The sequence below is a fragment of the Mustela erminea genome, chromosome 15 (assembly GCF_009829155.1).
Source record: "Mustela erminea isolate mMusErm1 chromosome 15, mMusErm1.Pri, whole genome shotgun sequence".
NCBI classification, from domain to species: domain Eukaryota; kingdom Metazoa; phylum Chordata; class Mammalia; order Carnivora; family Mustelidae; genus Mustela; species Mustela erminea.
Genome location: NC_045628.1, coordinates 57,207,710 through 57,219,573, shown reverse-complemented (window position 1 = coordinate 57,219,573; position 11,864 = coordinate 57,207,710). Strand labels below are relative to the sequence as shown.

The 11,864-nt window shown below is 42.4% G+C and overlaps 1 protein-coding gene across 2 annotated transcripts in view; it reads left to right on the top strand.

Moving 5' to 3' along the window:
* The window catches only part of CPB2 (carboxypeptidase B2), a 60,012-nt gene continuing 48,148 nt past the window's right edge, over positions 1-11,864 (top strand). Inside the window, exon 1 of one of the 2 annotated variants that reach the window (XM_032314330.1) lies at positions 1-160. In XM_032314330.1, the coding sequence (XP_032170221.1) occupies positions 87-160 (74 nt within the window). In that variant the 5' untranslated portion in view covers positions 1-86. The remainder of the gene's footprint in view (positions 161-11,864) is intronic. The other variant, XM_032314329.1, reaches the window with a different exon arrangement.

The following is an 11,864-nucleotide window of genomic DNA, read 5'->3' as shown; positions in this document are numbered from 1 at the left end:
CCAGTGTGTAAAGAAGGCTCTTATGTAACCAGTCATCCTGGCCCTTCTCTCAGGAGAATTTTGTTTTTCAGCAAAGTGCTGTTGGGATGAAGCTTTATAGCTTTGGAGTCCTCGTAGCCATCTTCCTCTTGTGTGAGCAGCATGTCTTCGCTTTTCAGAGGTAACCTAATAGAACCTTAAATAGTGGGCGGCCATTTTCCTCGGTTGTTTGCCCCACATGGAATCTAGTCAGTGCACTAACCTGGGGAGCAAAATGTTAAAAAGTTTGAAGGTCAGCTCTTTCAGAAACTTTCCATTTGTCCTGACAAATAGTACATTTCAGTGTAATAAAGCTCTCACTAGATTCAGGGTCCTTTTTTTTTTTTTTCTTTCTTTCTTTTCTGTCTCTACTTCTATTACTGAGAGAAAGCTGGATGATATGTGTATTCAGTGGCTAGGAAGATTAAAGAAACGGAAGCTTTTATAAAAATAATTATTTATACTCTAACACATCACATGATTTATATTTTTTGGTCTTCATACACAAAATATATTAACTGGGTAATTTGTATTAACTATGAATAATACAATTATGGGTAACTGAATATTTTCCTCTTGTACATAGAACAGAGGAAGAAGAGGAGGATAAGGTATGAAACAGGAGGTTTAGGTTATGCATGGGTTTTCACAAGAGATATGAAAGGAAGAAGAGTTATGTTATAAGGAACACATATATGAACATATCTAATTCTTATTTTGCTTTGTTGAGTGATTCCCTAGAGAGTTCTTACATAAACTGCTTAGAAGAGTACAAATGGATCTTGTCTTCTAATATATATAATATATGGTAAATATCCCCAGCTATGTGTAATACTGTGATGTATTTTTTTTTAAGATTTTATTTATTTATTTGAGAGAGAGAGACAGTGAGAGAGAGCATGAGCGAGGAGAAGGTCAGAGGGAGAAGCAGACTCCCCATGCAGCTGGGAGCCCGATGCGGGACTCGATCCCGGGACTCCAGGATCATGACCTGAGCCGAAGGCAGTCATCCAACCAACTGAGCCACCCAGGCGTCCCAATACTGTGATGTATTTACTAGTAAACTCATAGACTTTTAAAATTGCTATTATTTATTTGGAATTATCTTATTTTTTTTTTCCTTTGTTTTGCTTCTGTGGTTCTTTTCTTCTCCAATTACCTCTAAGACAAAAGCCTCTCCCGATTTAGTGAATAGTAAAGAGTGAAAAAATCAACCAGGGACACGAAGATTCTGTCAGAAATACTTATCTCAGGGCTGGGTGGCTCAGTTGATTAAGCATCTGCCTTCGGCTCAGGTCATGATCCTGGGGTCTTGAGAGAAAGCCCTGTGTGGAGCTCTCTGCTCAGCAGGGAGCCTGCTTCTCCCTCTCCCTCTGCTCCTCCCTCCTCTCCCCTCCCCTATTTGTACAAATTCATAAAATCTGTACCAAAAAAAAAAAAAATACTTTTCTGAGTCAGAAAGAGCCATGGGATAGCATTTAAGAAAACAGAGCTTGACTTGAGAGCCTGATGCTATGTTTGTACATCATCACTGGTTTTTTTTGTTGTTGTTCAATATGGTTGTCAAGTGTCATGCAATGAGGTCCATCACCAAATAATGATTGTTATTGAATTGACATGGGAGTCAGATTGCTGGAGTAACTGGTGACCTATATCTCTGTGGTTATCAATAAATAAGATGCCTACAATTTCTAAGGTCCGTGCCAGTTCTAATATCCCATAACTTGGTGATTGGCTTTAATTAAAGGTAGGGAAGAGGGAAGGAGGAAATCTGGTATCAACACGTCAGGCTGGGAACGGTAGACACTGGCAGTATCATCCACAGAGAGTGGAAAGGGAAGGAACTCATAGTTATTTAGCACCATGTGTTGCCTCAGCACTGGGCCAGGCACTTAGTAATGCCATCTCTTTAAATGCCTATAATGCTACACCCTAGGAATCTTGATGGTGACATCTTACAGAGAAGGAAACTGAGCCCTATAGGAAGGATAAATCATTTGTCCCAAATCAAACATTAGGGGTAGAGTTTGAATTCAAACCCATGTTCGCTTCATTTCAACTCGCTTCCCTGAATCGCACTGCCTGTAAAATCTGGGAATTAGGAAGAGAGCTCATCTGATGGAGGTCGGATTTAGTCACCCCGAGTCTGCAAAGAAGACAGGCCATCCAGAGTGCAGCCTGGGAGAGAGCCGGGCTGGAAGTTCAGTGTCAAGGTCCTTACCTGGCAGCGGGTCTTGTTTGGTGGCGTAGCTCCGCCCCTTGGCAGTTGGCTGCTGTAGAGCCTGGAGGGCTCACCCACACACCATCGCCTGGATCATATCATGAACTGAACTCCTAGATAAGATGATCCTTAGCAAAATACTTCAAAAGCTTCACCATGTCGCTTCAAAATGAGGAAGCGTGTAACAGTTTAGTGAACTAAATATGCAAATAAAGGACTTACACACACACACACACACACACACACACACACACACACACAAATAGCAAAGAAATGAATGAGAATATTTCTTCAGGCACGGCTTTTCTTACTGTTCTTGCTTCAGCATATATTTTGGAGTCTGATCGATACCTATGCTTGAAGGGGGGAATAAGAATAGGGCTATAATTTAACCAATCACATGGTATTGAAAATATTGTCTGTGTGTATTGGGGAAGGGAGACTTGACTCTGTGTGGGCAGGTATATACCTGATTCCTCCCTCCAATGCCTCCACTAGAAAAAACATTTCAAACTCTTCTTTCCGTGAGTACAAACAATTTTTTTTAACCAACTGTTTCTGAGCTCTGCTTTTCCAGGAACAGCCCATTACTGAAGCTAAACGGGAAACCAAATTTCATTCAGGGTGAGAGACTCTGATGAATTATTTCTGGGGGCAAGAATACAATCACTCCTAAAAAGAGCTTATGGGCTGGCTTTTCCCTAAAGCTGGTCTCTGTTACTGTTTTCTTGTCGTGATCATTTTCCTAACAACACTTTGTCTTCAGGCGATCTCTTACTGGCTGATTTGTAGGTGCATTTTGAGATGTCTCATCCCTAAAATGCCCCCACCCGAGAACGAAAAAAGTTTTAAAGGCATTAATACCATATGCCAAAGAGAAAAGCAACCAAACAAACAAACACCAAAACATTGTCTCCGTAGTCACTTGCTGTTCAAGGGCAAACCGTAAAGGGCAAAAATAAAACCCTAGCAAGAACCTTGTCAACAGAGATATTCATTGTATAGGGCTCTGATGAGCTAAGGGCAACCTGTCAGCGGAGGCAATTTATTTGAAATAGGAAAGTGGGGGAAAGTACGAAAAGAAGGAAAAAGAATCAGAATGGTTGAGGAGAGAGGGCTTCTGAATTATTAATAGACCACAGGACTTGATCCTTCTGTCAACTTCATATACTATCTGCCACCTGGAGACCCGTTTATCGTCTTTCCCTTAGCTCCCCCTGATATATTATTTTCATCTTAAAGAACAGGGCACTGGTGGTCTTAAAATGTCGTGATGCATAAAACAAAATTGCAGCCTCGAGCGCTCTTCCACTGTTCAGAGGCATCTCACCAGCTTTTCAAATTCAAAAATAATCTTGCAGAACTATGGCAAATGTGAGCCTCCTCCTGTAAACGTAGCAGGGGACAGAGCTTGATGAAAATCTTCATATTCTTAGAGGGGAAGTGACAGAAGAAATGTTGTCTGGTATTAAAATCTCCAGATCTGGAAATAGCCCTGGAGCTGCCGGGGCTTATTATTTATGCAGCGTTGGACAATTCACTTGTCCTCTTTGAAACTCAGTTTATTTTTTTGTGTGTAAAATGACCTGTTATTTCACTGTGGTTACACTTTTCCCTATTCGTTATTTGGAGCAAGACTTTTTTATTTTTTATTTTTTTAATTTTCAACGGGCTATTTGTTAAATCCTCTACCTCTATCACTTCAGAGATGCAATCAAAACATTTCTTTAGGGGCGCCTGGGTGGCTCAGTCATTAAGCATCTGCCTTCAACTCAGGTCATGATCCCAGTGTCCTGGGATCGAGCTCCACATGAAGCCCCCCATAGGGCTCCCTGCTCAGCAGGAAGCCTACTTCTCCCTCTCCCTCTCCCACTCCCCCTGCTGTGTTCCTTCTCTCTCTCTGTCTCTGCCAAATAAATAAATAAAATCTTCAAAATAAAAAAAAATAAATTAAGAAAAACATTTATTTTCTCGTCTCCTTTTGCCCCATTATGTTCCATGTGGTGGAGTACTCTTTCTCTACTCCTACATGGAAAGTGTGCAAATTCTGACTTTTTAGTCCACTCAAAGTAACTGATAATTTTAGGGTCCTGTTAACATGCAAACAATCTCAATTTAGAAACAAAGTATCGGGTCCATTCAAGGTTTATTCAAAGGTCAGTCTTTACAGGAAAACAACCCCTCACCCCCTCTCCATACACACACCTGACTCTTCTTCCTTTTGCCCTTTTCTTGGGTTTTAACTTCTTGGGAATTTTTCAGATTCCTTTGCTGAGGAATTCTCCAGACCAGGGAGAGATGCATCTCTCACTAGGTAGTCCATTGTGAGTCCATGTTTCACCCCTAGGGATCTTACATTCACTCCCATATTCTTATCCCTGTAGGCGGCGCTATCTGACACCACCTGAGTTATAACTACGTGCCCATGAAGTATTTCTTCTTTTGATTTTAATTACTGTCCATCCAACTGGGGACCAGCCACATACATGGTTAGCTTCCTTGGGAACAAGCCAGGAACAAACCAGGCACCTGTCTCTAAACTTGAGGAAACATGTTCAGACTCTCCATTACCCTCCTTGGAAGTCTTTCCTACTAGGCAGAGATGAGGGACGTAACACCCCCAAATTCCATCCCGTTCGGGAGAAAGGGCACTGACAGAAATGTAATAACTTGCTCCAAAGAAATATTGACACAATTCTTCTCTCTTTCTCCACTCTGACCACTAGCTTCTTTCTGATGAAGTAAGGGGGCATCGAGTCAGGAAACTGAATTTCAGAAACTAAGTTCTACGTAAGGTGACCTGACTGACCCTCATCCCATTTCCTGATTCTCTTGTATTGGTGCTTGGGCCAAGCACGTGGAAACAGGAAGATCCAGCTCACCACAGCTGGAACCCGGATACATTAATATATTTTTTGGTGCATTTTTACCCTCCTAATTTTAGTCCTCCCCATTTCCCAATTTATTTTTCTATATTTCCTGAAATTTTTTCTCCTTAAGAAAGAGGCCCCATTGGGATTGGGATGCCTGGGTGGCTCAGCTGGTTAAGCCGGTGCCTTCGGCTCAGGCCATGATCCCAGGGTCCTGGGATCGAGTCCCACATCGGGCTCCTTGCTCCTCGGGGAGCCTGCTTCTCTCTCTGCCTCTGCCTGCCGCTCTGCATACTGCTTCTGTGTGCTCTCTCTCTAACAGATAAATAAATAAAATCTTTCTAAAAAAAGAAAGAGACCCATTGGGATAACACATTTTTTTCTTTTTTTCCTCTTTTTTTTTTCTTTTTTTCTTTTCTGTTGACTAAATTCAGTCAAATACATTAGAAAAATGCCCCTATCTTCTAGTCAGCACAATCCTTCCCTTATGTGGGATTGAAATTTAGCCCATTTGAATAACGGAGAGCTCATTACTGTGTAAAAGGCATCCCATTTTGTTGTTAGCTTAAGCTGTTAGGGAGTTCACTCTCAAATTATGATTTACTTATAGGAGTCACCACTTCTTTATATTTCATACCAAAAAAGAGCTTGGACTTTTTCACTCTTTGGCTCAAATTCCCCAGATGGGGCCCAATGACTTTATAAATTAGGGCCACAACCCTGACCCCAGTTTTTGAGACCCTCTGTGGTCAGGTCCTGCCTCACCCATTCATCCTGGTTTTATTTCCTGGTTCAGCCCAGCAGAAACCCCATATTCCTGCCCACCCAGATCACTTGCTCTGCGTTTGCTTTTCCACTGATGTATCAGAGCCATTTTTTCTCCAATTCATTCGCCAAACTTCTACTTCTCTCAGTCTAATGGTATAATTCACCAGATCCTGACCATCTCAGAAGTCCGGCTCAAAGTGTCTCTATTCTCTGATGGCTTCAGTCCCAAATAACTTCTGACTCTGTATTCTTATAACAGAATACAAACTCATAGAGCACTTTACAGGTTTTATCCCAGGTAGTAGACCTTTGTATTTGTCATCAGTTAGTTTCCCCAGGAAGCTGTCTCTGAGATAGAGATTTGCATTTAGGAAGTCTCCTGGGAAGCGATCTTGGGACCAACAGTGGTGCAGGGATGAAAGGAAGAGACCTAGGATGAGGAGAAACTGAAAAATGATGCAGTCACATGAAGCCCTGGGATCCCTAAAGCCAGTTGTCCTTGCAGGGTTGTCCCAGGCTGGGGTATTTAGGAGTCATTGGAGGTGGGCCGTACCTGGGAAGAGGCATGACCTTGGCAACATGTCTTTCTTCGGTCAAGGAAAATTCCTGGAAAGGGACTTGAGTGACAGCAGCCAACACTCGCAGAATCTGGGAAAATGAGCATTCATTCTTGGTTGGGGACCTGGAAAGCGCAACATAGCATCTCCTATAGTCCTGCCACTCAGATCGATCTGCTTCCAAAGCAAGCTTTGGGAGCAGCTCCTCAGGATTCTGGTTGCTCTCTTTTGCTGGAAGAAATACACAAGAGGAACATCAGTGGGATTAACTACAGCCCACCACAGCTATACCTAGTCTTGTTGAGATGATAACCAATACTCATTTTTTTTCCTTTTCTCCGATCCATTCTGTTTCCCTTTCACCAGCACTTACCATAGTCTAGGTGACTTACCTGGTGAGATGACCCAGCCCCTTGACCTTCAAGGGTCTGAGCCTCCATTCACCATGTCCTTTTGGACCTTGACTGTTGCATCTGTCAATATACAACAAAATTGAACAAGGGAGTGTTATAGAATGCCTAAGTTTATCATCTGTGTACCAGATGTATTCTTCCCTGCCAGCTTAACTGTGTGAATGCGGCCCTCAATATCCTCCTGATGATCGAGGTCACCTACCCCTTCCAGCATAACTCCTCTCCTTCCTGATAATCTTTAGGGCCAAGGAATCTAAAGTGACTGGGTAGCAGCAACAGCTGTCAGTTTAATAAGACTCTTTCCATGACTCTTGTGGGAGATTTTCTCTTCTGGGAAGCAGATCTTTTAAATTTATAGAGCCATAGTTGTAGTTTGCAAGTACAAATTCCCCTTATTCACCTGGAATGGTGGTGAATAAAGCCTCTTCAACTTGGTTCCCGGAAACATGTGTTCTAACTTGTGGGGGCACTGCACCATATAATGATTGTTGATTTAAAACTGCATCTTGGAACACGTTGCCCCTTTCCAAGCTAGCACCTCAGCTAACCCATTCTTATTTCTGTATGAGTCTAGCAGCTTCTGCATGGTATGGTATGTAATATGCCCAGTGGATCCCACGGTAATGCGCCCATTCTGTACCTCCCTTGTTGTAAAGTGGATCCCTTAATCAGATACAGTGTTAGATGGGATCCTTTGTGGATCACACACTATATGGTAACATCTTTGTATGGTAACATTAGTTGAGGCCCTGTAGGTAAAAGAGGCAAATCCAGACCCAGAGTAGAAAGGACCCAAAGTAGGCAATTTCTCACCAAGTGGTTGCTTGGTTTCTTCATGGAATGGTGCTGATTCAAGGGTTTGGTTTTGGTTTCTGTTGCTGTCAAGCTCGACATGTGCCAGCAACAGGTGCTCTATCAACCTTGGTGAGTAGGAACCCATCCTGTTGACCATGCAAAACCTCATCCTTGCCATCAAGGCTATTCTTTCATGTGCCTTTGTGCCAGCCCTGGGGTGACTGTTAACAGAAGCTGGCTGACATCAACTGCCTAATCATTTTGTTTACATAGTTACTCAGTGCCTATTGTTCGGTGGGTGTTCTCTGTTAGGTGTTACAAAGATCTCCACACTTTGGTCCCACTTCCTTACTCCTCCAAGAAACAAACACCAAGATGGAATTAGACGTACAAGAAATGTATTCAGAAAAATGCTGGAGAGGAATAAATGAAGAAGGGACAAGAAGAGGCTCTCGAGAAAGACATACTGCAATGCTGGTGTAATCCCTGTGGAGGAAAAAGGGAAGGAAGGAGGGTGGAATGCAGAAGGTCTTAGATTGTAGTGCAATTCTAAGAAAACTTTTGCGAAGTTGATATGATAGTTCTTGAGCTAATGTCATCTATCAGAAGAGCCCACCCCCCGCCATCCATCTTTCAGTAATGAGCCTGTCTTGGTATCCCTACTATGCTCAGTTATTAGCTGGAAGCAGCTAGTGAAAAATAAGGCCTTAGCATTAAATAGGGACAGAACTCAAGCACAGTAGCTGGGACCTTCCATCAGTTACACATCTTCGAGCTGGAGGTCTTAGAGGTGTGTTCTCATGGCTACTACACTGCTCCATTAGCTGATCCACATGTAGCCGGTGTCAGTATGAGTTGAGAGGAAGGGCCACCTGCTCGTGCACCTCACTTGTGTTCCCAAATCCTACCTGTGCCTGATCCCAGATGTATCAGTTCTGTCTAATGATGGATTTCTGGTTGGCCTGCCCAACCTCAAGACATGACAAGTGTGTTAGTTTCCTATTGCTACTGTAACAGATTAACACAAATCAGAGTCTTAAAACTGCACAAATCTATTATCTTACATTTCCATTGTTTAGACATTAAAAATGGGTCTCACTGGGCTGAAATCAAAGTGCTGGCCACCACTGTGTTTCTTCTCTAGAGGGTTTGAAGGGAAAATCTGCGTCCTTGCTTTTTCCATTTCTAGAGGCTACACTCATTCCTTGGCTTGCAACCCCAAACTTTTATCTTCAAAGCCAGAAAAGGCAGGTTGAATCCTTCTTGCACTGGATCACTCTGAACTATTCTTAGACCAAATCTCCCTCTGCCTCACTCTCTGTCTCCCTTCTCCACTTTTGAGAATCTTTGAAAAATCACTGTGCTTATCCAGATAATCCAACATAATTACGCCATCTCAAAATACTTAGCTATATTTGCAAAGTCACTTTTACAGTGTAAGACAACAGGTTCACAGGTTCTAGGGATTAGAACATGGGCATTTTAGGGGGCCATCAATCTGCCTACCGTAGTGAATATGATAAAACCCAGCTCATGATGGATGAGACTGGCTCTATGACTACTTGTTACCCATGGCCAGGCAATCCATTTCTACCAGGGCCCAACAGCATGTCAGAAACTGTTTTTTGAAAGATGTGTAGTTCTCTTTTGCAGATGTCATGGCCTTGCTGTAGGTATCTACATTGTAATTCTCCTGTTGCAGCATGCCAAAACCTCTAAGTGGCATCTTTTCCCACCTCAGACACTTCTAATTCTTTATGGCCTACCCAGGCCATATGGCCCAGTGACAGGGGCTCTTGTACCACAGCCTGAACCTTTCTGCTCTGGGCCTCTCCAGAGGTGATAGTCTTTCCTGTCACCCAATAAATGGGTTGAAGCAGTATTCCAAATGAGGTATATCCCAAACCCAAGAGACTCACCAGAAACAATGTTCCTTTCTTCATCAGGAGAGATATAAATTCTGTCCTTAATTTGGAGTGAATTTCCCGGCCTATCCCAGATCTCTAGGCCTTTAAAATTTCCCTAGTATGACAGTCCCCCGAATCTTTATAGTATTAGCACCCCCTCAAACACAGACACAGACATAGACTCACAACCTTGGGAGCACATGTGCCTTACTAAGACCTCCAACACACCTGGCATTTCTTGCTCACCTGATCTAAGCTTCATGTGATATCCTTGATATCATAACTTGGGATATCCAGACAGGCTAGTTAGCGGAAAAATTAAGCCAAGCTGAAGTAAGATTCCCACTGTGTATTGGTGACTGTATCAAGTGGATGTGAATTGTTTGTGATTCTTTTTTCTGATACAGACAGTCTGCTCAACAGCTGAATACTGTATACCTAAGACTCTGCCCAGCCAAGATACCACATTGAGCAAAGTGCTTCCAATTTGTCCCTATTTGGTAGAGTCTGATTGTATACTGTCATCCACTAGGACCCATCTGGTTTTTGTGAAAGCCAGACTAATGAATCTAAAGTGGATTTGTGGAAACCACCATCCTTGCATCTTTTGGTCTTTAAGGGTGACAATACTATCTGCCATTTCTCTCAGAATGCTTCTTTTGTTTGTCTGGGTTTTTTGGCTTCTCCTGGGTGAGGGTGAGGGGGCATGGTTTCACCTGTTGGCTTTTCCGACCATTATAGCTCTTACTTTACAGGAAAGGAACTGAAATGGGGGTTCTACCAAATACCTTGTGTGTCCATCTCAGTTTTACATTCGCGAACCAGGAAAATGATCATAGGGGTGGGGGAGGTCCATAGACCCAGTGCCCCCACCAAGAGCTGGACCTATACTAGGATTCCAGACCTCCAGGTGTCAATGTCAGCCTGGATCTTGCATCCAAAAGACCTCAAAATGATTAAGCATATCCCTTTCTGCAGTGTGCAGAGTCCATTTTCATAGGTTTCTTTGGGAAGAAACAAAGGAAGTCATTATCATCTACCCTTTCTATACTGTTGCAGGGTCTTTCCTTGTGGGAATTTGCCTCCCCACTTCAGGAAAGAGATTCTGAGTCCAAGAACTAGGTCTAAGAAGCTACATCTAGAAACTGGGCAATGCACTATGACTCTTGGTAGAGATAGCTGTCCTTAGCTTTTCTCATATTCATCCTTGATTTATTTCGATTGTTGGCTGCCATTTATCTTGCCCTTGAGAACTCTATGTTCTCTTAACTAACTCTAAGCTTTCCATGGGTCATTTTCTTCTGGGCCTAACTTGTCAAGTATGGTTAAACACTGCCACCAAGTATGGTTAAACACTGCCACCTGGCTTCTATTGTGTAACAATTCATCACCCCCATTGCTATGGGGAGCTCAGTCCTGTAATGTCATCTCTTACATTCAACCCTCAGAATCTACTCCCACCTCACCTTCTACCCCCAACCCCCAAGGTTAAGTCATGACATAATCTAACTGCTCAAGTGCTGAGTATGTTAATAAAGGAGAGGGACTATATCCTTAAAGAGGTGTACTTGCCCAAGATACAGGGTTTGACATTCTTGTTAGATCCTTGAGAGGTGGTGCTAATTGGTGCCAGGACGTTTTTTGGAAGCTTAGAGAAAACCGTGGCCTACATTTAGTAAACTAGAAATGTCAGAGCTATTATGGCAGATGAAAGAAAAAAATTTAAAAAATTCCTAGAACAGGACATGCTTGAATGAAAATATTATGAAAGACTAGAAAACCCATTATATTCCCCTGATGGGTTCAGAGAACATTTGTAAACAACAAGGAATGTTCTAGCAAAAGGGTCATCAGCAGTCTAAGATGCTTGGCAGTGGCTTTTTCACAGAGTAACTTTGTAATAGTTTTTCCCCCTGATTAAAGAAAATAAGCGTTCTTCTTGGTCAATCAGTAATATGGAAAGGCATAAAACTGGGGAGAGAAACACTGAAATTTCATCACCCTGAGGAAATGTCATTAACATTTTGGTGATCATTCTTTCCCGTGTTTCTCTATACATTTATATACACCCTTGTGTAATTTTACATTTGTCAAATATCAGATCTTCTATTGGAACTATAGAGTCCTTTTAAAAAACAATCTTATTTCCTCCCCCACTTCTCTTACCTACCCAGTCTTTTAACAGCCATCCCCCACCACCCAAATCGATGTTAACTATGTGCTGCTTATTCATTCATCACTTTTCTCCTGCCTTCAACACATATGACTTTCCTTTTTCTTTATTATTTATTTTTTTCACTAAAATGGGGTAATAT